A 25,749-nucleotide genomic window follows, 5' to 3' on the forward strand; every position below is an offset into this window, starting at 1 on the left:
ACGCCCTCTTCTGTCCTCCACGTGCATTGCACGACATGGGTGCACTTACACACATGCAGGCGATACATTCATACACATAAAAATAACAAGTAAACTATTTTAAAAATAGATTTTGTGTGGAGACTAGAGGACTGCAGAGGAAGCAGGCAAATCAGTTGAGAGGCTATTGGTTGGGTGTAGGAAAGAAGTGGTGGTTGCTTAGCGTGGACCGTGGCCGTGGAAGTGAAGATGCACAGGGAAGTGGGAGCGGGATCTGCAGATAGCGGGGGAAGAGGGAAGTGTGGGGTTGTTAGGCAATGCAGAGGAACGCGGGGCGGGGGGAGATGCAGGGGGGCAGGGAAAAAAGGCGGGGACTGCATTTAGGGCAAAAACTTGGGATGAGAGTAGAGGTTTTGAAAAAGAGCCCTAGGAGAGGGATTTCCTCAAGAGGCAGGCCAAGGTCTGCGGGGACAGTGGGGAGCCTGAGGGGCGGTCCAGGGAGCTGGCTTTTGGCTGAGTAGGAGAATTCGGATCACAGCTCTCATAGAACAGAGGAAGGCCCAGGAGGGATGAGTTGACCCCAGGGAGCAAGAAGTCACTAAAGAATATTGGGGGAAGGAGGTTTCCTGGAAAGATGGTTCAGTGGTTGAGAGTACTTGATGCTCTTGCAGAGGACCCAATGCCCACATGACAGCTCACAACTGTATAACTCCAGTTCCAGGGGTTCCCACGCCCTCTCTGGCCTCCAGGATACCGAATCCATATGATACATGTACATGCATGCACTCAAACAAAATAAAAATAAACATTTTAATAAAAAGAAGGTTTTTGGAGATGGAAACTGAATCCTAGGACTTAACAGCCCTGGTATAAGATCGGCAAGTCCAGGATGCCAGACACACTCCACCCGGGAGTCTTGGAAACGTGGGACACAGAGCACTGAGAGACCGGACCATCCAGACCCGGCGGGAAAGAACCAATTATGACCTCCACTGTTTCCCGCCGACGCTATAAAGGTGACGCACCGAGGGGCGGTGCGCCGGCGTGACGCAACTGGGCGCGCGGGGCGGGGCCGGGCTGGGCCGAGGTGGCTGGTGGCGGTGAGGCGTTTCAGCGCAATCCGGCCCCGCAGTTCCGCAGCCTCGCCCCCTCGCCGCCATGAGCACTAAACAGGTCACCTGTAGGTGAGTGCACCGCGTTGCGGGGCCGGGAGCGCCAGGCGACTTCCGGCCGCTACCCCTGGGCGGCCGGTGTATTCCGGCCCTGCAGATGGGGAAACTGAGGCGGGAGCGGAGCTCGCGGGAAGTTACGCAGCTGTTGGTTCGGGGCTGTAGGAGGGAGCGACTGCGGGCCCTGGGCGCCCACAGCAGCTAGAAGGATGCGAGGGCCTAGTTGCCGGTCGTCTTCACGCGGTTAACAGCGCAGGAGTGCGAAGGCCGCGGAGACAAGAGCTGCTGCCTCCAGTTGCAGAGCGTGAGCAAGGGGAATCGTGGAAAAAGAGCATTCCTGCAAGTTAAGGCCGCGCATATTTCAAAGTTTTTAATACTCGTTGTCAGTCGCTCCCTTCCCTATAACGCTACTAAGCAGGTAGACCCATTTTACCATGCCTGAAACCGACATCAAAAGAGGTTAAGAGATTCCTTGCTGAGAGGTCCGTTTAGGAGCAGAAAGAGAACATTAATGGATGGCTTTTTACAGAAAGTGGAAAACAAAGCGACTCTGTGACTGCTACTTGGAAATAAAAATCGTTGGGTTGTGTGACATCATACCTTGGTAAACTGTGGCTTAGTACTGAGGTTTAGTCCAATTGATTTGTATGCTTGGGAAATACAGGTTGAACATCCCCATGTGGAAATCCAAAAATTGAAAACTTTCTGAGCGCCGATATGGTGCTACAAGTGGAAAATAACACACCATGAAATTTTGTTTTATGTGTAAAATTATTGGATATATTGTTCAGGGTCTGTGTAGAAGGTGTATATTTAACAGTGAGTTTTATGTTTAGACTTGTGTCCCATCCCCAAGATACATGCAGATAGTCCAAACTCTGAAAAATTCAAAAACACATCTGGTCCTAAGTTTTTTTTGGATATAGGATACTCAGCTTGTACTATTTGTTTTTTTTTTGTTTTTTTTTTTGGTCTTACTGAAACAGGATCTCCCTGTTGCCCCAGCAGCTAGCCTAGAACTCACAAAGATCTTCCTGCCTCTGCCTCCACTCCCGGTTGCTTGTACAGATTTTTAAGAATTAATAAATTTTGCTGGGCAGAGGCAAGTGGATCTCTGAGCTCAAGACCAGCCTGGTCTGCATAGTGAGTTCCAGGCCAGCTGCTGGGGCTACAGGGAGAGACTGTCTCAAATAAGTGCACCATGTGTCATGCAGTGCCCACCGAGGCCAGAAGAGGGCATTGGATCCCCTGGAACTGGAGTTCCAGACTGTTGTTAGTTGCCATATGGGTGCTGAGAACCAAACCTGGATCCTCTGCAAGAGCAGCCAATCCTCTTACCTACTGGGCCATCTTTCCAGCTGGTCTATACAAATTTTAATTGGTTTCAGTAAAAACCTGTGTAGGAAGCATTTCTAAGAAACTGATATCGTTTGGTTATATGATAAAAACATTTCCGTTAATTACCTTGTTGCTTTTTATTGGTGCCAATATTTAATATGAAGAGTTCCATTAGTGTTAGATATTAAGGGTTGAATGGGTAGGCCCAGGTGACTTATGTTAAGCAGTTGTCATAAATTTGTGGTTCATGTCTAGAAGATACTTCTAGGTTATTTGTACTAGGTCTTATGTGAAGATGTGCGAATTCTGTGAATTCACTCATTTTCCTTCATATGAACTTCTGTTGGAGGAAGTGATCCTGTCATTGTGTCCTGTAAGCAGATTCCAGCTACCTGGAAAAGCCTGCTCCTCCTCCTCTGTAGTTTAATCTACCATTTCCATATGTGTTCCTAAGATACATATCTAAAAGCATTAGTGCAATGCTTTGTAACTGAATCTCAACAGATTTACAGATGGGGAAACTATGCTTATACTTCTTGTTACAGAAACAAAAACTTAAGTTGAAGTCACCTTTTTAATTTTTCCCTCCCCTGGTCTTTTTGAAACAAGTCCTCTTTGTAGCCCCAGCTGGCCTGCAACTCCTTGTAGACTAGCCTGGCCTCGAACTCACAGAGATCCACCTGCCTCTACCTCCCAGTGCTGGGGTTAAAAGCGTGTGCCACCACAGCCAGCTAAGTTGGGAGTCATCCTGAAATTTTTTTTCTCTTTTGTACCTGGAAATAGCCTGACCCAAAAGCTTTTGCTCTGTTTCTCAAAGTTAGAGTCTCAAAGGATGTTGCTACTAAGAGTTGAAAAGCTGGGGAGGGAGCATTTGCTTTCATCTTCAATAAATTGTAAACTTATGAAATAATTATTTTAAAATAATTTCTTTATGATTTTCAGGAAATATTTTGTGTACCTATTTTATATATACTTACATACTTGGGGTCATGTAAATTTTTCTCAGGTAAAAGGGAACATGAATGGAAAAGGTTTAACAAGCCCCATCTAGGTAGACCAGGTGCTCAGCTGATTCATTGTTCTGTTGTTTTAGTTTTCTTTGTTGTGGAATTTTCTGAGGTGGTTTTCACTGTATGGTGTGAAATACTTGCTTATTCTGAGGGCAGCAGAGAACAGGACCTATTTACCCCTATCCTAGGATCCTACTAGCATTATGTGTTTCCAGTGTTGTCAAGTGCTGGGATGCTGAGATGCCATGTGCGTGTTGCTGAAGTGCAGGAATAGCTGTTGCTGGGGCTGGGGAAATGCTCAGCTGACAAAGTGCTTCCTCTTCAGGCATGAGGACCCGGTTCTGATCCCTAGCACCCACATAAAAGCCAGATGCAGTGTTTTGAGTCTGTAGCACCAGAGCTTGGGAATGGAAACAGACGGATCCTGAAACTCATTGGCTAGCGAGTCCAGCTGAATCAGGGAACTCTGGACTCAGTAGAGACCCCTGTCTTGAAAAATAAGGTGGCTCACCTGGTGAGATGGCAACCTGAAGTTTGATACCTGGAACCCACATGGTAGAAGGAGAGAGCTGACTCCTGAAAGTGTCCTCTGACCTCCGTGTGTGCACCATGACGTGTGCGTACACACACGCACGCACATACATATACAAATAAAATTTATATTACTCTTTAAAAAGATGGAGAGTGATCAAAGAAGACACCTGATGTCGATCTCTGCCCCCCCCCCCCAACTTGTGCCTGTACCACACACACATACAAATAGCTGCTCCTGTGGGTGTGCTGTCAGTTCTGGTTCCTCTACATGCTGTTCTATCTAGAATCTCAGCAGATTATTTGGAAGTGAGTTGCAAAAGCAGTTTTGCTAAAGTGAGGCGCCATTGGTGGTCTGCGGGAAACCAGACTGATTCTGTTTGGCTCAGCCTCAGCTTCATGGGCAGCTGCAGCAGGTTGTGTTCCATCTTTAGATTGTGTAGTAGCTATTTTCTGTACTTCTTTGAAGTGTCCCCCAACCAGAACCTCCCAGTTCTGAGGTTTGAGCCCTTTTGTGTCATTGCCCATCTCCTTCAGTCATGCCCAGTGATTGGAAAGCATCATACTAGAGGGTAAGTTTCTGTAACACAGATGAAATTGACTGGCTACATGGGTGGCGAGCACCCCAGAAGACAGGTGGGATGTGCTTCAGCTGTGTCTGTTGCAGGGGAACAGAGTGGGTGAGGTACAGTTCAGAAATGGGACTGAGCTGGCTTCACCTCATGTAAGTCAAGTGTTTCACAGTTGACTTTCCTGAAAAGCAGTGATGGTCTTTTGAGCCTGTTGGAATCAGTCACAGTGAGGTAGGGTACATGGAGTCACAGCTTAAATAAGGCCAGATTAGCTGGCAGCTGTGGTTGATGTTAATAGAAAGGCGTACAGTCTGGAGGCTGGTTTTCCAAGCCGGCCCAGGGAAGGCAGCACTGAAATTGTAAAGTGCTTCCTCATGAACCACTGCACCTTAGTGTGTCTGCTGTTGCCTGTCTAACAAAGGACCTCTGTAGTCTTCTGCCCTGGTTCTTTCAGGAAATCTTCTGGTCCTTTTCTAGAAAACTCTGAGATACTTCATAGCTCTCCACTATATAGAATTGTTTATGTAGCCACTTTGACCTGGTTCTTTCCCAGTGTTTGTGAGTTTACCAGTCTGATACATCTTCGTTGCACAGACTGGGCTGTTGGCACAGGGTTGGTGTTTCGTACCAGAAAAGATCCAATTTAAGGATGATCTTTTCCTCCTGAAGAGGCACATGCACTCTTTGCCACCAGAGCTGCCAATCAGAGGTACAGTAGGGGGTGGTGCAGAGTAGAGGGTGATCACCAGGCAAAGGTGCGGGACCTGGTGGGTGCAGCCTCTGTTGGTGTGACACAGTTCTAGAGTCCCAGGAAGAAGCAGGTGTTCTGCATTAACTACAATTTCACAGTTAAGGTACAGCAAGCTGCTTTCATCATTTAGAGAAACCTTACATCAGTATAGGGACTCTGAGGATACCAGCAGTTTCTAGAAACTAGACAAAGGCTGTCCTTAAGCCAGCCAAAGGATGGCAGTCTCAGACCTGCTGAGACCCCTTTCTCTGTAAATACCTGCCCCCTACACCCCACTCCTCCCCACTGAAGATGGAACCCAGGGCCTCCAGAATGCCAGGCAAGCTGCCACTGAGCTGAGCTTCATCCTCAGCCCTCTTTCTTTTTATTCCTTTGCTCCTTTTGTTTTTTCTTTTTGAGACAGGGTCTCCCTGTAGCCCCAGCTGTCCTGGAACTCACTACGTAGACCAGGCTGGCCTTGAACTCAACAAAGATCTGCCTGCCTCTGCCTCCCAAGTGCTGGGATCAAAGGCCACGCCTGGCTTCCTTTGCTACTTTTATAGCAAGTTATTGAACAGTATCTAATATTGTGGTGGGTTCTACAGGGAGTGCTTCCTGGGGAAAGCCTCGCCGGCTTCCTAGAAAACTCCAAAGCCATGGCAGTGATTCAACTCTTGATCTTTGCAGTCTCTGATTTTCATTCTAGTGGTAGATTTTGTTGCCCTTTTATCGGTTTCTTGGGGAAAAAGAAGCTGTCGGGTGAACCTGGCCAATGCTCATTCACAGAGTTGGCAGGGGAAGAAACAGACTTGCTCTAAACTTTAGCAGGAGGTGAGGAATGGTCAGTTCTTACAATACCCAATAGCCCCCAGGCCCATCCTGGAGTGGATGTCCAGCATGAATTGGTTACTGACTTTTTCTGGAGACGTGGCAGACTGGGCTCTCTGGTCTCTCTGGTCTTCTGCTGTTCCTTCCAGACTATCCCCTTCTATCTAGTCCTGTGTTCTCCAGCCCTGCACAGTCACAGAGAAGACTGGGTGCTGGGTTGTCTGTATATATGTGGATTTTCTGATGTTCCATAATGCCTGCTGCATATTCAGAGTGGTGGCCCTCTAGGGTGTGGGGCCTTGGATTTGACAGCACTGTCAATGTGAATGTGTCAGGTGAGCAAGTCTGTTGGCTGCAGGGCTGTGAGGAGAAGGCAGGTCAGTTCTCATTAGTGGTCAGGTGGCAGCATGGACAGGGTAAGGAAATGCATTTGGGGAAGAAGGGCAGCTGAGCTCCACTTGCCCATTTGCATCGTAGGATTGTATAATATTCCTCTCATGAGTGCATGCTAACAGGGTTCATAGCTACCCATCATCCTTTGTATGTTTTTCTCACCTCATACTTTCCTCAAATTGAACTTGTTCTTTGCCCAAAAGTATTCTTTCAAAGGGTTCTTTAACCAAAAGGGGGTGGGTGGGGGATGGGTTGCATGGACAACCGGGCAGGCCAGTGGCAGTACACAGCTGCTGTGTCCCAGGACCTTGTCTGCTGGTCTCCTCATACTTTTCTTTCTTTTTGCGACAAGTTCTCATTTGTAGGCCAATCTGGCCTTGAGCTCAGTATGTAGCCCAGCCTGGCCTGTAGCTTATGGCCATCCTTGTACCTCAACCTCCCAAGTGCTGGGTTTACAAGAATGCACCACTGTGCCTGACCAATGGTTTTTTTTTGTTTTGTTTTGCTTTTTATCTTTTTGAAATAGGGTTTCCCTGTAGCTTTAGCTGGCCTGGAATTGACTATACCAACCAGGTTAGCCTTGGTCTCATAGAGATCTGCCTGCCTCTGCTTCCTGAGTGCTGGGATTTAAAGGCATGTGCCACCATGCACATAAAATAAGTTTACAATCTACTTTCCTTGATAAAGTTCCTTCAGAGAAAAAGTTTCCTGGCCAGGTTTCCTGTACTGTTGGTGAAGGGACCATTTTACTGTCTCCTTCAGGCATGTTCACTGTAGAAATGTTTGAAAGGACAGAGCAGTCAAAACAAGAAAGGAAGGATGCTTGCACCAGGGACTGAGGGCATGACCAGTGGAGAACACCTGCCTGGCCGGCACCTCACCTCGGATGGGCACTGCTTTCCTAAGCTGTCATGCGTGTGCACTGCGTGTTGTGCTTACTCCCCTCTTATCCCACCCTCCTTTTAACCCTTCCCCTCCCATCATCCCCCGTCTCTACTACACAGTTTTACTTCTGCTTTGATGGATTGCCAAGCCACTTCTAAGACACTGGTGTAATATATATTTATGATATTTTACTGAAATGAGAGATTGTATATGCCAGTTTTAGAAGAATATTTTATTGTGATGAAATCTCTTATAACATAAACTTTATCACACTAACCACCTTTAAGTTCATAATTCTCTGTTGGGAACATCTGCCTTGTTAGGTAAACAGATCTCCAGAACTATGCCTTTTGAAACTAAAATGCTGTGCCCAAACTTCATTCTCTCCACCTTAACAGTCAACAGCCCACCCCCCGCTTCTACTTTGTGTCTGGGCACTTAAGTACCCTAGGTACCTCACATAGCTGGTGTACAGAATTCATCTTTTGTGGCTGGCTTATGTTGCTTACTGGCCTGCTCCCCTGGCTTGCTCAGCTACCTTTCTTATACACCCCAGGCCCACCTGCCCAGGAGTGGCACTGCCCACAGTGGACTGGGCTGGAGAGGACCCAGCCCTCCCACATTAATTATTAGTTAAGAAAATGCCTTACAGACATGGCCACAGACCAAACTGATGGAGGCATTTCCCTTTTCCCAGGTATGTCTAGGTCTGTGTCAAATTGTCAAAAACGAATGAGCACACCTTCCTTTCTGTTTTGTTTGTAAACACAAAAGTAAAACTGCTGGATCATATTATAGATCTATTTTTAACTTTTTGATAAGCCAGCATTCTGTTTATCATAGTAGCTTTTAGTAGTTTTATAATATGTATGTGTGGTATATGTGTGTGTATATGAAAACTTGGCTCGTTATATATAATGTATAAATATATATAAAATATTATATATAACATATATAGGAAATGAGCCAAGTTTTCATGTAACCCAGGCTGGCCTTGAACCCATATATAACTGAGGAGGACCTTGAACTCCTAGTCCTCCTGCTTCTACCTCTCAAGTACAAGAATTACATTTGTAAATATGTGAATTACAAAAATTACAGCTTGTATCATGCAGCAGTTACAGTGTGATGCCATATTATAGTGATGTTTGAATAAAGACAACCTGACTCTTACCATCCATTTTAGACAACAGGGACCCAAACTGTTCTGAGAACCTGTTCCATCAGAATTCTGTAGGAACTGTGCTCAGAACAAGGGTTCACTCGTTACTCAACTGATATGAAAGCAGCATGAAATGGGGAATGAAAAGTGGACCATTACCAGAAGATTATATCCCTTCTGACCCCTCACAACCACAGACTTATCAGTTTAATCTATCTATTGTTTGCTATATAAATGGGATAATCTTTGTTGCTTGCAACAAGAATTGCTGTTTGTAGCAGTTGTGTGATTGATATGCAAAACATACACACATACATACTTATTCTGGGCCAAAGCAAGGAAGGGTCATGAGGGATTAAGGCTGTATTCCTAGTTCACAAGAGGAGTCCAAGGCTCAGTGAGCTTGTCTACATTATGTACAAACTAAAATTACCTTTGTGATTGCAAGGTTAAGTAGAAGTCATTTGTCCAGAATATGTCCATGAGTCATTACCACAATATCACTTTATCTTGTTTTACAATCTGCTCTTTTCCATCGTCTTCAATTTTCTATGTAAGTAAATTTTCTATATTTGGGGAGTGGGTGGGAGAGGGTTGAAAACAGTCTCAGTGTAGCCCAGGCCGGCCCTGAACTCCCCATGTAGCCAAGGTGATCTTAAACTCCTGTTCCACCTCCTGAGTGCTGCATTGCAGTTGTGCATGTACCCATGCATCTGACTGATGTGCCTTGTGCATACTAAATGAGCACTCTACTGGCTAGGCTACATCCTCAGCCCCAATAAACTCTCAGTTTACCTAGTAATGTGGTCTGTACTCAATTTCACTGGTTGTTTCAGAGAATGTCTTTTACCTCAGATTTGTGGAAACCAGATTACAATCCACGTATAAATACTACACCTGGTCACCATACACCTGTTTCTGCCTGCTAGCCTTCCTTTTTTTTTTTTTTTAACAGGTTTATTGAGGTATAACTTATAAAAAACTTGGCATGTTAGAAATGTCTAGAGATTTTTGTAAAAAAAATTTTTGAGACAGAGTCTTGCCATGTAGCCCTGACTGGTCTTGAACTCACATATTGGCTTGCCTCTGCCTTCTGAGTGCTAGGATTAAAGGTGTGTGTGTGTGAAAGATTTTTAGTGCTCTAATTGCAGTTAAGTTTGAATGCATGTCCATTACCCTTATAGCAACCCCTTGTGCCCAGGCATTCCCTGGCTTCCTTTCTCATAGCCCCAGTCTGCTTTCTGGTCGTGTAGTTTGCCTTTTTAGAACAGCGGTAGGAATGGAACCCAGCGGTGCAGGCTGTATGTGACTCCTTCACTTAGTGGGAAGTGCGTGCTACATTTTGTTCTTTTCAGTTGATGCACATTGCCGTAGCTCTCCTTTTCAAGCTGCTGTGCATAGTGCTGCTGTGCATACCACGTCATAGTCTGTATGCAGACGTTTGTTTTTGTTTTCTTGGGTGACACTGGGGAGTGGAATTGTTAAGTCTTGTGGTAGATTTATGAGAAGCTGCTCTTGTTTTCAGACTGACTGTTACAGGCCTGGCTTCTCTATTTACAACAATTTCCTGCATTTCCAGAAAGTTCTTAAATGTTTCAGCTAAAATGCACCACGGGTTATGTTGTGAGTTTTGTGCCAGGCATGTCAGTCAACATGGTGTTTCAGTTAAAATTTTTGCAGTTACATATTGGTTCCACACCGATACCATCATCAGAAGACAGCTGTCACCAATGTGGGGTCCTCATGAGAGCTACCCTTAGCCTCTGTAAGCCTGCTTTCAGCAAGACACTGTGCATCACCTAGGTTCCCTGTGTGCTCTGAGGCCCAGAATGTGCCCAGGTGGAAAGTCAAGCAGAGCTGACTACTTCTAAGCACTCCTCCTTTCCAGGCCTGGCCTTGTGGCCTTTGTTCCCGTCTGAAAGCAGCTGATTAATGGCATTTTCTGTTTTCTAGCTTTCTGCAGCAGTCAGGGAGGCCTTCCACCCCTTAGCAGAGACAGCGCTCTGCCTCCCTGTTTTGTTGTGATGCTTTTCTGTTGTCATGTTTTTTGTCTTTTGTTATCTGCTAAGCTCAACCAATTTAAGTTTCATTGCACATGCTGCATTTGTCTTTTCCAGAAGTTCCATTGGGCTCTTCTGATGTCTCTGCTCTTAGGTTCTGCTGTTTTCCTATAATGCCTTGGTGTGTTGAGCACAGTGAAGACAGCTTTCTGGGTCCTTGTGTGCCGACTCCATCATCTATCATGTCTGCCTTCCTGCTTTTCTTGTGGTGATTGGTCGCACTCCTGTATTTGAGCATATTTAGTAATGTTTTCATTGGATGCCAAAACCAGTGAAAATCTCACTGTCTTCTGAGGTTTGTTTTGCTGGCAGTGGTTGAGTGACTTGCTGTCAGCCTAATCCCATATGGCTGAGTTCTAAGCTCAGATAACGTCAGTCTCGGGTACTTGCTGCCCTAGGCCTGGTCAGCTGATCTCTCCAGGGTCTCTACTGTTTGTTCTGAGTCTTCAGCCAGCTCTCTCCACTGCTCCACACCCCACCCCCGCTACTTCACACTAATTATTCCTTCAAGTCCATGATTTGACAGGTCTGTGTGTGTGTGTGTGTGTGTGTGTGTGTGTGTGTGTGTATGCATTGTGTAGCCCTGGCTGGTCTAGAACACACACAGATCCACATGCGCTGGGATTAAAGGCATGTGCCAAAATGCCTAGCAGTGTGTGTGAATTTGTTTTGAGATGTCTCGCTATGTAGCCCAAGCTATCCTCTTGCTTCCACCTCCAGAGTGCAGAGTGCTGGCTGCCCCCCCCCCCGCCCCCAGTCTGTCAGGGTCTCGCATATGCCAAAATTGCTGTGTGGCCAAAGGTGGCCTTAAATTTCTGATCCTCCCGCCTCCATCTCCCGAGTGCTGGGATTACAGGTGTGCCATATCATACCTGGTTTATTCTGTGCTGGGGATGGAACACCAGGCTTCACTTGAAGCATGCTATACAAATTCTACCAACAGCATCACAGCCATAGCCTCCTCAGAGTGCTAGGAGTGCAGCTGGTGCCACCCTGCCTGGGTCCTCTGTCTTTTGATGCCACATTGTCTTACTTGAGGCTCACTGACTGCAGCAGCCTAGTAAAGCAGTAGGTGGTGTCATCTTCAAGTAGCAGGACAGGAAAGAGGGTTTGGTGACCTGGCCTGAGCCCAGGACTCTGGTTTCGTTACAGTTATCCTTCAGCAGCTCTGGCAGAGTGGGCAGTAGGTGTTCCTCAAGCGTTTTCTCAGTAATGAGGCTCACATCTTAAACTTTTTTTTTTCTTTTTTTGAGACAGGGTCTCCCTGTAGCCCCAGCTGGCCTTGAACTCACAGTGATCCACCTGCCTCTGTCTCCCAAGTGCTGGGACTAAAGGCGTGTGCCACCACACCCGGCCTACATCAAGTCACAGAAACTTTTGAGATCGTGTATTTTTCTGCAGAAAAAGCTACTTATTGTGGTGCATCTAAACTCATTTAGTTTTGAGTCAAGGAAAACCTGTAGCTACAATGTGCAGTAGGATCTTGACACATAGTTTCCGCTTGGTAAATGTTTATATGCTAAGCTCCAGCACGTGCTGATTTCCTACAGCTAGGTGTGATTCTCAAAGCTGTGCTCTACTTGTCTCCTCAGGTACTTCATGCACGGTGTATGTCGGGAAGGCAGCCAGTGCCTGTTCTCACATGACTTGGCGAACAGCAAGCCATCCACCATCTGCAAATACTACCAGAAGGGCTATTGTGCCTATGGCACACGGTGCAGGCAAGGCCGCTGCAGCTGTGGCTGGTGGACTAGCTGTGTGTAGAGAATGGGTTGTTGTGTTGTGTTAATGGGGTATCAAGTCACTCAGATGTCACCAAATATGTAGCTAAGGCTGAATTTGAACTCCTGACCCTCCTTCCTCCACTCCAGCTCCCACCCCCAGTGATGGAAATACAGGTGTGTTTATGTGCATACCATCATGCCTAGTTGAGAATCAGTCTTGATGTAGGGAAATGTTGTTTAAAATTGCCCTTATAATATTGGTACAACTTTGTGTCTTGTTTTTTACCTCATTCAATACATCCTAAACTTCTCCACTGCCATGAGTTTACCTCCCCACCGTGATTTTGTTTCATAAAGTTTCCCTGTACTTCCGTAGGCTCTGGTTTGTGGTTTAAGCACCCCTTCAGTGAGCATTTATGCAAATCCTTTGCAAGTCTTGTTATTTCCAGACTGGAGAATGTTGTAAGAAACTGCGTACTTTGGTAGAGCTGATCTGGTTTTTTGCTGGATAGAAGAGCACTAGGGCTTGAGTCAGCCACTTGCTACCCCTCCCAGGAGGTCCTGGAAACACCTGCCCAAAGACCACTGGTGCACAGGCATTGGGGGTTCTCAGCACCTAGAGACACTTCAGGCTCTCTTTGGGTGGTCTGGGCAGTGAATCAGTCCCCATCTGTCCCACAGAGACACATAGATGTGAGTATAGGTGGCAGATTACACTGCCTTTATAGCCTTTTCTAGTAGAAAGTACAAAAAGACAGTCTGTTGTCACCTCAGTCAAGCAGAGGTGCTGGCTATTGGTGACTAGGGTGTAGGTGGTATGTGTGGTATGTGAGAGATGCAGTGGTGTGGGGAATGTGGGGGTGTAAGCAGTAAGGGCTGCAGAAGGTGTACGGGATGTGGGGGATACTGGTAGTGGGGGCGGGTGCATGGCCATGACACATCTCTATTTTGTTCAGATATGATCACACAAAGCCCCCGTCTGCAGCAGGTGGAGCTGTGGGCCCTGTGCCCTCCCCCAGCTTGCACAGTCCTCACCCTTCTGACTTGGCCACATCGGTCATGAGGACCCACTTGCATGAACCAGGGAAGCGGGAAAAGAAGACGCTAGTGCTCCGAGACCGCAGTGAGTGGATGATGAGGAAGCAGTGTGCTTTACGTGGTGCTATTTTCTGGTCTCCTTGTCAGGAAGCTTCTAGCTAACGCCCTGCATCCCAGTGCTAATCTGAGAACAGGTTTCTGCAGCTGTAGAGGTTCAGGTGGCACATCCCCACAGCTGTGCCGAGCCCCATTTTCAGCCCAGCAAAGCATCAGAGTGGTTTTTTGTTACTGTGAAATTGCCTTCTTCATAGGGTCACCCACTGGTGAGAAGCAGCAGGCCATTCATTTCAAAGCTGTTTTGATAGAGAGCAGGTGTCGCTGTTTGAGTTTTAGTTTGGCACTGTGTCCTCATCAGTAACTACTTCGGGATTTTAGGAAGTACCTTTAGACACAGTGCAAGGAAAGGGTCTAGGCTGAGACAAGGTTTGAGGAGGAAGAAGGTGCCAGGTGGTGGTAAATGCTGTGGCACTGGTCCCCACCACATGAGGGGCTGTGGCCCTCAGGATAGGCAGATTCTACCCTCAGCAAACGCATAATCAACCTTTGTACCAGGTTACCTCTGACACTCTCAGCAGCAAGTGATAGGGAGACTCCTCTTGGGGTGGGCCGCATGGGCAACTTCCTGCCAGCTCCAGGCCCCAAGATTGGCACTGCACTCCGATGTGGACCTTACGGGCATCACTGGTACAAGGGACCACAGTATTCTTTTTGCTGGCTTTGTTCCAGATATCCTTTCTGTTTAGGGGTGGTGTAGGGTCAGATGGTCTATGTATGGACATCTTCATGTTCATGTTCAGGGTTCTCTTGTGTACATAGATCCTGTTCTGTGGTCTTGCCTAGTGGCTAACCTGAGTATTGGGCCAGTTCTTACCTGTGTGTGTCTACTGTGTATTTTGTGTTAAGATCTCACTGGCCTGGCTGAAGACAAGACTCCCCCAAGCACAGTAAATAATCCAGGTGGCTGCAGTGACCCCCAGACTAGCCCAGAGATGAAGCCCCATTCCTACCTCGATGCCATCCGGAGTGGCTTGGATGACCTGGAAGCCAGCAGCTCCTACAGCAGTGAGCAGCAGTTGTGCCCCTATGCTGCTGCTGGGGAGTGCCGGTTTGGAGATGCCTGTGTCTACCTGCATGGGGACATGTGTGAGATCTGTAGGCTGCAAGTCCTGCACCCCTTTGACCCAGAGCAAAGGAAAGCTCATGAGAAGGTAATTTTGCAAACCTTGCCATGCATGAACTCCTTTTAAGAAATCTGCAATGTACCACAAAAAAGAATCGTTGGTTTTCTCACAGCTGTCTTTCTGCTAGGAATGCCTATGTTGCATACCTACCTTATTTACATCCTATTTTCAGGTTCTTTTTTTTCCATTTTATTGAGTTTTATTCAGAACAAAGGAAAATAAAAGATCTTAGAAATGCGAAGTTCAGGGTTGGAGAGATGGTTCAGTAGTTAAGAGCACTTGCTGTTCTTGCAGAGGACTAGAATTCAATTCCCAGCACCTATGTTGTACATATCACAACTGCCTGTAATACCAGTTTTAGGGAATCCAACGCCCTCTTCTACCTCCACGAACACACACGTGCATGTACACTTGTTGGGGAACCCTGCTGCTGGGGTTGTAGTCTTCCATGTCTGGACAGTGCTATATGGAAGGACTCCCCTTCTCAGCAGGGGGCCTCCTGCTCTCTGCCTGACTTACCTGGAAAGTGCCGGCAGCACGGATGCCTGACCTTATTTGGAACATGACCTTTGGCATAGTTACCTGGAGTAAAAACTACCCCCAGGTTTTTTCTATATGATAATTAGGCATTGCCCCATAGTCATGATAGGAGCCTACTGCCACATGTAAATAAAGCATACTATGAGCACCTATCAGCTGTAGCATTGGCTGCTGCCTCCACACTGTATTTTTCCTAACCCCCACTGAATAAACGGAGCTGTTTCACTGAGTCTGAAGCTGTTTGTATCACTGAACCTGCTTCCCCAGAAGGGCTTTCTTCTGTCAGTGCTCACTGGCCATCCTGACCCTGTTTGTCACTTCTGCTCCCTTTGTCCTCGTGGACCGGTGGCCAATGACCCACGAGGAAAGGGAGAGACCCCACATACACTGACTGATACATACATACATATAAATAAATAAATCTTTAAAATTGAAAAGAAATTAAAAGAGAACAGCTCCAACTCGAGCACACATGTGCCTGTGCCTGCTTCACACACACACACACACACACACACACACACACTACATCTTCCCTCCTAGGTTTACATGTCTCTGTGGTTGAGATTCAGGCAAACAGTGTTTTGGAAGCTTTGAGGAGCTTTTATCATGGACTTTTTTAAAAAAAGATTGTGTATTTGTGTTTGTGTCTGTGCACATATGTGCAGGTACATATGGAGGCCAAAAAAGGGTGTCACATCCTCTAGAGCTGGAGTCACAGGTGATTGTGAGCCACTCAGTGTGGGTGCTGGGAACTAAACTTGGTCCTCTGGAAGAGCAGCAAGCTCTCTTAACCACTGAGCCATCTCTCTAGCCTCTGTTCTTTTGGATTCTTAAGAGCCAAGTGTTGAAAAAGACCTGTTAGGTTATGAGTGCCCATGGTGTCTGGATGCTATGCCTTTCAGTAATCTGTACGCTCATTTCCTCTGGAGTATGAAGACAGAGAGATCGGGAGAAACTTAGGGATAAAGTGTTGGAGACCAGGTTACCTCATGTGAGGACTTGGTAATGATGTGGTGGCCTCTTCTAACAGAAGGTCTGTGTCTTCAGGAGGGCTTCAAGGACACATATGACACCAGGCAGCATTCCTGGCAGTGCAGTCTCCTTGGAGCAGTGGGGCAGGAAGCTATGTGGCATGGAATCCAGTCCTCCCTCCATCTAGGTGCAGGGCTTTGTGCTTGATGCCCAGAACTCTTGAGAGTCTTCGTGCTCTTTGCATTCATTTGAATGAAGCATAGAAGAGGAGCTCAGCACGTTAGTGAGCGCGTGAACTCCTGTCCTCTTCCCTGGAGGGACTATAGTGCTGGCCTCCCAGTCATAGATAGTCCTCATTTCTGTGCAGAAAGGAGACCAGGGTTCCAGTGTTATTAGCTCTGCAGCCCACAGCATCTTAATTGGTCTAGGCCTCTATGGCTGGCTCCTCAAGTTAGAAGTGACCATATCCTACTAGGGAACAAGGGACAGGGACTGGGTGGCTTGAGATCCACATTGTAGTCAGAGATCTTTGTGTCTAGAATCTGGGGGCCGTGGGTACTGCTTTCAGCTGCAGTGATTGCATGGCTAAGGTTTTCCTCCCTGTCCCCTGCAGATGTGCATGTCAACATTTGAACTTGAGATGGAAAAGGCCTTTGCCTTCCAGGCAAGCCAGGACAAGGTGTGCAGCATCTGTATGGAGGTGATCCTGGAGAAGGCATCTGCTTCTGAGAGGAGGTTCGGGATTCTCTCCAACTGCAACCACACCTACTGCCTTGCCTGTATCCGTCAGTGGAGATGTGCCAAGCAGTTTGAAAACCCAATCATCAAGTGAGTGCACCTGGGGCTTTGCTTTGGGGAACTGTTGATCTGGAACCTTCTTCCATCTCTTATCCTTTCTCTGCCTCCAGAGGAGCTTTAATGTGGGATAACTGAGGAGTCTGGGCCTTGATTCTGCGAACTTGCACAAGTCATTTACCCTTCCAGAGCCCAAATGCATAGTGTGCTTTTTGTCAATTTGACACAAACTAGACACAGGAAGAGGGAACCTCACTTGAGGAATTTCCTCCATCAGATTAGCCTGAGGGCATATCTGTGGAGTGTTTTCTTGATTGCTGTTGATGTAGGAGGGCCCAGCCCATTGTGGGTAGTGCCATCCCTGGGCAGGTAGGCTGGGCTGTATAAGAAAAGTAGCAGAGCAAGCCAGTGGCAGCAAGCAGCAGTCCTCCATGGTCTGTGCTTTAGTTCCTGCCCTGGGTTCCTTCAAGGATGGACTATGAGCTGTAAGCCAGATAAACCCTTTCCTTGTTGGTTTTGCTCAGCGTTTTATCACAGCAACAGAGAAGCAAACTAGAACATCTTGTCTTCCTCTCACGCTCTCAGGGTGCTGGGGGATTCTGCAGACGTCATGGGCAAAGGATTAGTTGTTGGTCGTTTCTATCTGAAGACCTGAGCGTGAGTTCAGTGCTGACAGTCACTGGTGTCTGCTTTAGCCCAGCTGCCTTGTAACCTCTTGGTGGTCCATTTTTTTTCCACCTTAAATAAAGGGGTTCCGGGTGACCCTTGGATAATGCATGTGAAAGTTGCCTCTGCTTCCTGTGCATATGTCAGGTAACTTGCCCAAAGGCCTATGATTGTGTTCAGCAGCTTCATTGAGAGGAAAGGTCAATTTAGTGTGTCCAGTGTTTACAGAGTGGTGCAACCATCACTTAATTTAATTTTAGAACATTTTGTCATGCCATAAAGACACCTTGACTCTGAACTGCCATCTCTGCCTGTCCCTGCTGCCCTCTAGTCAGGTAGCCTCTAACTAGGCTCTTTCTCATACATGCACTACTTCTCTTTCATAGAGACAGGATCTCGTCATATTGCCTTTGCCAGTTAATCCTTTGCCTTAGCAAATGTTTTCAGGACCTTTCCTGTTGCAGTGAGCTCAGCACTTTCTTTCCGGGTGAACAGGATGCCACAGAATGGACAGAGCATAACATGTCACCTCCCCCAGCTGGTGAGCTTTCAGGTTGTCTCTGCTGAGCAGTTAGTGATGCTGCTGTGAGCCCTTGTGTCTGAGTCTGTGGACATAGTTTCAGGTCTCCCAGATACATTCCCAGGAGTGGCATGGCTGGCTCACAGGGTAGCTCTGTGTCTAACTGAAGCATGGCTAGGCCATTTCCTACTCCTGCCAGCAAGACCGTGAGGATTCCGGTTTCTTTACACTCTTTCCAACACTTGTCTTCAGTTCCAGTGGGAGCCTGTTTTGATTTGTGTTTCGTTGATAACCAGTGATAATGAGCATTGTCTGGTGAGCTTATTGGCTCTAGAAGAGGACCTCAAGTCTTATTTAGGTCATCTGTTGTCTCATTGTTGAATTGACCCTGTTTTTAGCAGTAGATTAATCTCTTAGGTAATAGTAGTTACATCTTTGGCCAAGTGTTTGAAGAGAGGTTTAGGGTGAAATGTACACAGATTCATGACATTTTCTCTTTTACTAACCCCTTTGCTTTTTCAGGTCTTGTCCAGAATGCCGTGTGATATCAGAATTTGTAATTCCAAGTGTGTATTGGGTAGAAGACCAGAATAAAAAGAATGAGTTGATTGAAGCTTTTAAACAGGGAATGGGGTAAGTACCTTGATTTCCTACAAGATTCTGGTGCCACCTGGCTGTGTGGTTTGTACCTCTGCCCCTGTCTTTAGTCTTCCCAAGGATATGGGCCTGAAGGCTCCCAGCCTCTTGTTTCTGTCAGGCACCTTGCTGGGCTGCAGAGGTGGGTAAGGCTTTAGAGAAGCAGGTGAGTTTCTCCAGTGAGCGGTGTCTGCTTAGGAACCTAGTATCTGTTGCTGAGGTTGGCTTAGCAACAAGTACCTGTTGAGGATCTGCCATCTCACAGGCCTTATCCAGTGTAGAGTATACAGCATCCAAGAAAGCTCACATTCTAGTGACAGGCATAGTAATTGGGTAAATAAGGCAGGCACTGTTAAATGGTGGACTGAGAAGATGTCTCAGTGTGTGAAATGCAAGTGTGAGGTCCAGAGTTCAAATCCCAAGAACCCATGTAACATGTAACACATCTTTAACCCCACCCTGGGAGGTAGAGACAGAGAATCTTCAGAACCTTGTATGCAGGCAGCGAATAGCAGAGACCCTGCCTCAAACAAGGTTGAAGATGAGGACCCATACTCAGGGTTGTCTTCTGATCTCCATACATTAAACATGGAAGTATGCACCTTCATTCACACAGGTATTCACATCATACAGGTATACACATTAGAAAAATAAAAAAGCCAGGTATGGTGGGAGGCAGAGGCAGGCAGATCTCTGAGTTCAAGGTCAGCCTGGTTTACATATCAAGTTCCAGGCCAGCTGAGGCTACAGGGAGACCGTTTCAAAAAGAACCGCCTCAAAAAAAAGAGAGAAAGGTTGTTAAATGGAGGTGAGGAGAGACTGAGGGACCTCAAAGTGCTTCAGTGAGAAGAGCCCCTCTGAGAAAAGGAGTTGATGAGGTAAGAAACTATAACAGTGTGAGAGGAACATTCTAGATGGAGGTAATGGCCATTGGTAAGATCCTGAGACCAAGTGTGCCTGGCTTGTTTGGAGAATCAAGGAGAAGCTGACTGCCAGGCAGACTTGGGGGGCTTTGTAGGTCACCAGACAGAAGGGATTTGTTGTTCTGAATGAGGTAGGACGCCCTGGTAGGGCCTAGTGGTACTAACATGATCCAAGGGGCAACAGGGTTGAAGATGAGGACCCATACTCAAGGTTGTCCTCTGCAGAGGTCACTCTGGCTGACTTGTAGACAGTATACCGGAAGAGAAGGCAGAGACTGGACATGGTGGCACCTTGAACTGGGTAGGAGTGGAGGTAACGAGGTGTCCAGTCCTGGTGCCTGAAGCACCACTGATGGTCTGAGGGTGACATGGTGTGTCGTGTGTGGGAGGAGCCAGAGCTGCCCTCTAGTGCTGCTTTTTCACTCTTGTGCTGCACTTTTCACCTGTATTCGCTCCATTTACTCCCTAACATACCGTCTTTATAAAATGCCCATGGGCTTATCCCCGTCCATGACACAAAGAGGCAGCATAGCTGTGTAGGGTGTCATTGTGACCATCATTAGCAGCTGAGGGAAGGGGCTTGATGAGCCAGTTGTGAGCACTGGTGTGTACAGGTTGTACAGCTGACAGCCACATTGGGCTGCATACAGCTCCCCCACCCCCTGGTTAATGTGGTGCTAACTGAAACCTGAGCTGTCTTGTGGGAGGAGTTTTGTTTGAAACTATGGTATGTGTTTCCTAGAAATTTTCTCATAATTCTGGATGTCTAGAAAGGTGGTGTGGCAGGTCAGTGGCTCCTTCTGGAGACTCCAAGCAAGCCTGTGCTGAACTTTGCTCTGAGGATGCTACTGGTGGTTCTTGGTGGTTCTGGGCTGTGGCAACATCCCTCTAGCCCTCTCCTGGCTCTCTCCCTCACCTCCTTCAAGGTGAGAGCATCATTTCTAGGACTTGCTCATTTTCCATGAGGATTTCCCGTGGAACTTTTAGTGATAGCTACAAGGCCATTTCTTCAACTTGGGTCATGTACACAGGTCCAGGCTTAGGCTTTTGGCCTGTCTCAGGGGGCTGCTTTTCTGGTCACTACACATGGAAGGCACACCTACGAGAACCATAGTGAGCTAGGGCTGCTTGCTCAACACAGCTCACCCACTCCTGCTGATGGATGCCTGTTCTGATGCCAAGGTTTAGCTATTCTATTTTCTTTTTGTTGGCTTTTTGAAACAGGGTCTCCCTGTAGCCCCAGCTATCCTGGAACTCACTAGGTAGACAAGGCTGGCCTCAAACTCACAGAGCTGGGATTAAAGGTGTGCACCATCACACCCAGCTCTATTATTTTTAAAATTCTACTTTTACATACAGCTTTGTTGTATTTTATGTGTATGTTTTGCCTACATATATGGTATGTATGCAGAGCTTGTGAAAGCCATAAGAGGGTGTTGGAACTGGAATTACAGGCAGTTATGGGTGCTGGGATTTGAATCCCGGTCTCTGCAAGAGCAGCCAGTGTTCTTAACCACTGAGCCATCTCACTAACCCCTCATCCTGGTTACGTCCAGAGTCCTCAGAATCCTCCACATTGTAAATGTTGCTTTGTAGAGATCCCTGGACTCTGTTAGGTTCATCTGTGTCAATGCTCTTAATGGGTGGATAAATCTGACCTCATTGAATGGCTGTTCCAGACTCCTGGGTTAGTTTCTTTGAGCCTATGTTGGTATGTGGCTCAGGACCTTCTCTAGGGACTTCTTTCAGCTTTTGCCTTTTGGGGTTTGTTGTTGTTTTGGTTGGTTTTTGTTATTGTGAAAGTCTCATGTCACCCATTGAACTCATTCATGATCCTCCTGCCTCCAAGAGCTGGGTTTTTGTTGCTTTTAGTTTTCTTTTTTGGTCTTTTTGAGACAGGGTCTCCCTGTAGTCTTCCTGCTTTGGTTCCTTCTCCACTGACTAAGGGTCTTTTTGAAAGACTTGATTATTGTTACCAATAACAATAGACTTGAGAGGATTCAGTCTTGGCTGTTGTACTAAAAGTGGAACTATGTTACCATTTATTTAGTTTTCTTTTTTGGTCTTTTTGAGACAGGGTCTCCCTGTAGCCTCAGCTGTCCTGGAACTCACAGAGATCCGCCTGCCTCTGCCTCCTGAGTACTGGGATTAAGGCATGCACCACCACGACCGGCAGCCCATCTATTAATTGCGTTACTTCTTGTCTTGATTCTCTGTTGTTGTTTTGCCTCAGCTGTCCTGGAACTCACAGAGATCCGCCTGCCTCTGCCTCCCGAGTTCTGGGATTAAAGGCGTGCGCCACTATGCCTGGCTTATTTATTTAGTTTTCTTAAGACAGGGTCTTATGTAGCCCAGGCTAGCCATGAAATTTCTATCTTGCTAAGACTGGCCTTGAACTACTGATCCATGTCACCTTCTAAGTCCTGGGATCACAGGCGCTTAACATTGTCTTTTAGGATGGTTCCTTTAAAGCTAGGCTCCACAGCTTGGGCCTGCATCTTGGCACTGGAGGAAGCCAGCCTGAGCTACAAAGTGAAACCCCCCTGCCAATCTCCACAAACCAGCCAACCAAAACAACAAGGAGGTGGTGAAGAGGGAGAGTAGTCCTTTTTCTTGCCTAACAGTTGCACTAAAGCTTGATAGTTTCCCATTTTACCTTTTTTTCCCCTCATGTCATGTGATTTGTGTCCACAAGAGGACAGACACACAGCAAGGCAGAGCTGGTTGAGCTTGGGGAGGAGCTGTGCTGAAGTCTGAAATGGCCTGGCTTTGTGTGCATCCCTTTGGTGGCTGTTCTTACTGCAGTTGGGCACCCACTGTGGTACTGACAGTGCCATGAAGAATGTGGACATGCATGAGATAAGCTCACAGCAGTGTAGATGGGCAACTTTAACGGTTTTTTTGGTGGCAGATTTCATTAGTGACCCAAGCCAGAAAGAGAAAGCGTGTGGGTCCACTGAGGAGTGAGGGGAAAGAAGCCAGGTGGACATCTGAGTGGTCCTTGTGGGCAGCTCCACTGTGGTCCTGTGAAGAGGCTGGAAACTGGTGGGGGTAGGAAGGAAGTTGAGGAATACTTGACTGGCAAGTAGGCAGCAGAGGTAGCACCCTAGTGACAGGGCAGTGGGCACAGAGCATCAGGTAGGTTTGGGAGGTGTTTTTGTCAGAAGCGGCTCAGTTGAGTTGGTTTAATGCTGAGGACACAGGGAGGTGGCTGAACCAGCACTTTTGGCTTTGGTTAGGTGGACAGACAGGGCTGGAGGAGGTGATGTGGGAATAGGGCCTAGACAAGTGCAGGTTTGCTTTTAGGCAAGGTCTTGCTTTGTGGACTTGGCTGGCTTCAAACTCATGGAGGTCATTTCCCCACTGGTTTTTTTTCCCCCCTTGTGTATGTGTTTTTCAGGAAAAAAGCTTGTAAGTATTTTGAGCAAGGCAAGGGGACCTGCCCCTTTGGAAACAAGTGTCTTTACCGCCATGCTTACCCCGATGGGCGGCTGGCAGAGCCAGAGAAACCTCGGAAGCAGCTCAGTTCTGAAGGCACCGTCAGGGTAAGACTTGGTCAGGGATGCTGAGGGCATTTCTGGGTGCTATCCCTGGTGGTTCTGACAACAAAGCACTGGCTGGTTCAGCTTCCACCACCTTCTCCACTGACCCAGGCATGTTTGTTGGCTGTTTTTGCAGTTCTTTAACTCTGTGCGGCTCTGGGATTTCATCGAGAACCGTGAAACCCAGCAGGTCCCCAACACTGAAGATGTTGATATGACAGAGCTTGGGGACCTCTTCATGCACCTTTCTGGAGTAGAGTCATCAGAACCCTAGAGTCAGTGGTGGCCCCTGCGTTTTGGACTCTCCAAGCCAGGATGTGAAAGCGTCTGTCACTGGCCAGTGAAGGCGTGGTTCCCAGATGTGAGCGGGGTGGTGCTTCCCCTTGGTCTTCTCATCCTCACGCTCCGTAATTACAGCCCTGGCAAGAGTGAAGGGTATAAAATAACCCAAGTACATGGAATCACTACTTTTATAGCCGATCTCTTAGTTGTACCTCCAGCCCCCCATGGGGGAACCAGCTAAGCGGTCCAGCTGTTTTGATCCATTGCTTTTAAAAGAAACCTGGCTCCTGTCTTTTGTGGCTTTTTTTTCCGTAAGCAACAGTAAGCTTTCAGCTAGCTGCTTGTAAAGCAGGTCTGTTTTTCTTCCCAAAGGAGTCTCAGCCCTCTAGGAGAATTCCTCTGTAGTGAATGTCTCTAGTGTAGTGTTGTCAACCTTGGTTAATGTGCCGCTTTATGTTAGCACATGCAGTCGAGTAAGTCCTGCTTTCAGTGGCATAGACTCTTTTAGGCTCATTACTATAAGGATAGTCAGGCTTCCCTCCAGTGTCCCAAATCAGCAGCAACACACACAGCTGATATTTAAGAGGGGATCTTTGTCTAGCTTGGGAGGCTTTATAGTACAGGAAGTACACAAGGCCCGGAGCCCTCACAGTGTGCTTCCACCTAGGGATCTGAAAGCTGGAGACATGGTCATTCTGAAGCCATCCATTCTTACCTGTAAGGTCAGACTTTGCTCTGGTATTTTGTAAAAAATTCACAGGACCAAACTTTATGGTTCTGATCCAGGAGTCAGTCCTACCTGAGGGGAACTGAGGCCATGTCTGTTTTATTTTAAATGAAGAATGTGTATAATCTTGCAAGTCAGAGCAACCTTGTTCTAAACCTGAGTTTATTTTTGTAAAACGCTGTAGATACCAAATATTTTATAAAGTGCATTACTTTTCACTGTGGGTAGTTGTCTTACCTGTGTTTAGAATGCTTTTTGCTTCACTGTTACATGTAATTCTTGCAAAGCTCATAAAGAACAGACACTCCTTGAATTCTGTTCCATGAGAGATTGAACAATGCTGTGAGTGCAGTATTTACCTTTTAAGGAGTTAGTAGCCATTAAACCTAAATTTAATTTATTTTATTAAAATAACATAATTGAAGAACCATCAGATAACTGTATCTTGTCAGGGCAATAAAAACAAAATTAAACCCAAAATCATTAAGAAAACCTGTATCCCTGGCTTTCTTACAGACAATGATGTGACTAGAGACAGGGCTGGGCTGTGGCCCGCCCCATAGGGGCAGCTCCTGGAAGACAAATTCAGCATGATGGGGGGCTGCCCCCAGAAGGGTGGAGCACCTCGCTTGGAAAACATCCCATGCGGGACGCCTCAGATGCTATAAGAGGAGGACGTGTCCACACAGTCCAGTTCCATAGTACCAAAGCAGGCTCCTCCAGGTGACCAGGGTCTTGGCAATCCTGGGCTGTTTGGTGCTTTACGTGCAAAACTAGCACTGCACCACTGTCTGTGTCCCTCCAATAGATACGCCTCAAAGACGCCAACTTCCAAAACTGCATGTGTCCCTGTAGTAGGGCTAGGCTAGAGTGCCCTGCCTCCCTTTCCTCCAAGGCCTTTTTCTTGCCTTAAAAAAAAATTAGTTGACAGCTGGGGGCCCGGCTTCTACAAATCTTGAGCAGGCTGGGCACTGGAGCAAGGCAGGCTAGCATGGTGGATGACTTCCTTTTCCAGGACCAGAAAGGGTAGAAAAGAAGGCAACATGAAGTTAAGGCCCTGTGAGTAGTCTAGAAGGTCCTTAGCAGCAGCTTCTCTGAAAACATGCATTCTGTTCCCAAAGGAAACAGAAAAATGCCTGCTGACTCTCCTTCCTCTCCCTGTGGCCTGAGAACAGGTGCATCAGCTAGAAGACAGGCAGCCTTGGGGATGTGGTCAGCGTGCAAGCATTGATGTCCTCAGTATGGGCCGCCCGGTGCAGGGACGGCTCAGAGGCGCTCCGGTTGATCTTCGGCAGAGAGTGCTGGAGCAGCTCAATAGAAGACAGAATCTGAAATGAGGCCCCATGTAGTCTAATTAGTTGGGGCTCCATCTAGTCCCAGTCATTCCTTTCAATCACAACAGGACAAAGGTCCCTTCTTCATAGGACTAAACCTGGCCAGTCTTACTGGCATCCTTGGGAATTCTTGACGAAGTCCTGTTTGAGCC

The 25,749-nt window shown here is 47.1% G+C and overlaps 2 protein-coding genes across 4 annotated transcripts in view; one reads left to right on the forward strand and one right to left on the reverse strand.

Moving 5' to 3' along the window:
* The first annotated feature begins 1,039 nt into the window (after nucleotides 1-1,039).
* Mkrn2 (makorin ring finger protein 2) lies at nucleotides 1,040-25,023 on the forward strand. The gene is made up of 8 exons (XM_008854908.3): nucleotides 1,040-1,163; nucleotides 12,250-12,378; nucleotides 13,338-13,504; nucleotides 14,383-14,687; nucleotides 16,786-17,000; nucleotides 18,676-18,786; nucleotides 23,113-23,257; nucleotides 23,391-25,023. Exons 1-8 carry the CDS (start codon nucleotides 1,138-1,140, stop codon nucleotides 23,526-23,528), a joined length of 1,236 nt encoding a protein of 411 aa, XP_008853130.1. The 5' UTR covers nucleotides 1,040-1,137; the 3' UTR covers nucleotides 23,529-25,023.
* Nucleotides 24,651-25,749, reverse strand: part of Raf1 (Raf-1 proto-oncogene, serine/threonine kinase) — a 65,503-nt gene continuing 64,404 nt past the window's right edge. For 2 of the 3 annotated variants that reach the window (XM_008854911.2, XM_029557078.1), the window contains exon 17: nucleotides 24,651-25,591. In XM_008854911.2, the coding sequence (XP_008853133.1) occupies nucleotides 25,448-25,591 (144 nt within the window). In that variant the 3' untranslated portion in view covers nucleotides 24,651-25,447. The remainder of the gene's footprint in view (nucleotides 25,592-25,749) is intronic. The other variant, XM_029557077.1, reaches the window with a different exon arrangement.

This window comes from Nannospalax galili, unplaced genomic scaffold (assembly GCF_000622305.1).
Source record: "Nannospalax galili isolate Female #2095 unplaced genomic scaffold, S.galili_v1.0 scaffold406, whole genome shotgun sequence".
Taxonomy (NCBI): Eukaryota; Metazoa; Chordata; class Mammalia; order Rodentia; family Spalacidae; genus Nannospalax; species Nannospalax galili.

Coding starts and splice junctions, on each gene's coding strand:
- Mkrn2 (XM_008854908.3), top strand. CDS start 1,138: ATGAGCACTAAACAGGTCACCTGTAG. Junction 17,001..18,675: donor TTTGAAAACCCAATCATCAA/GTGAGTGCACCT, acceptor TTGCTTTTTCAG/GTCTTGTCCAGAATGCCGTG. Junction 23,258..23,390: donor GTTCTGAAGGCACCGTCAGG/GTAAGACTTGGT, acceptor CTGTTTTTGCAG/TTCTTTAACTCTGTGCGGCT.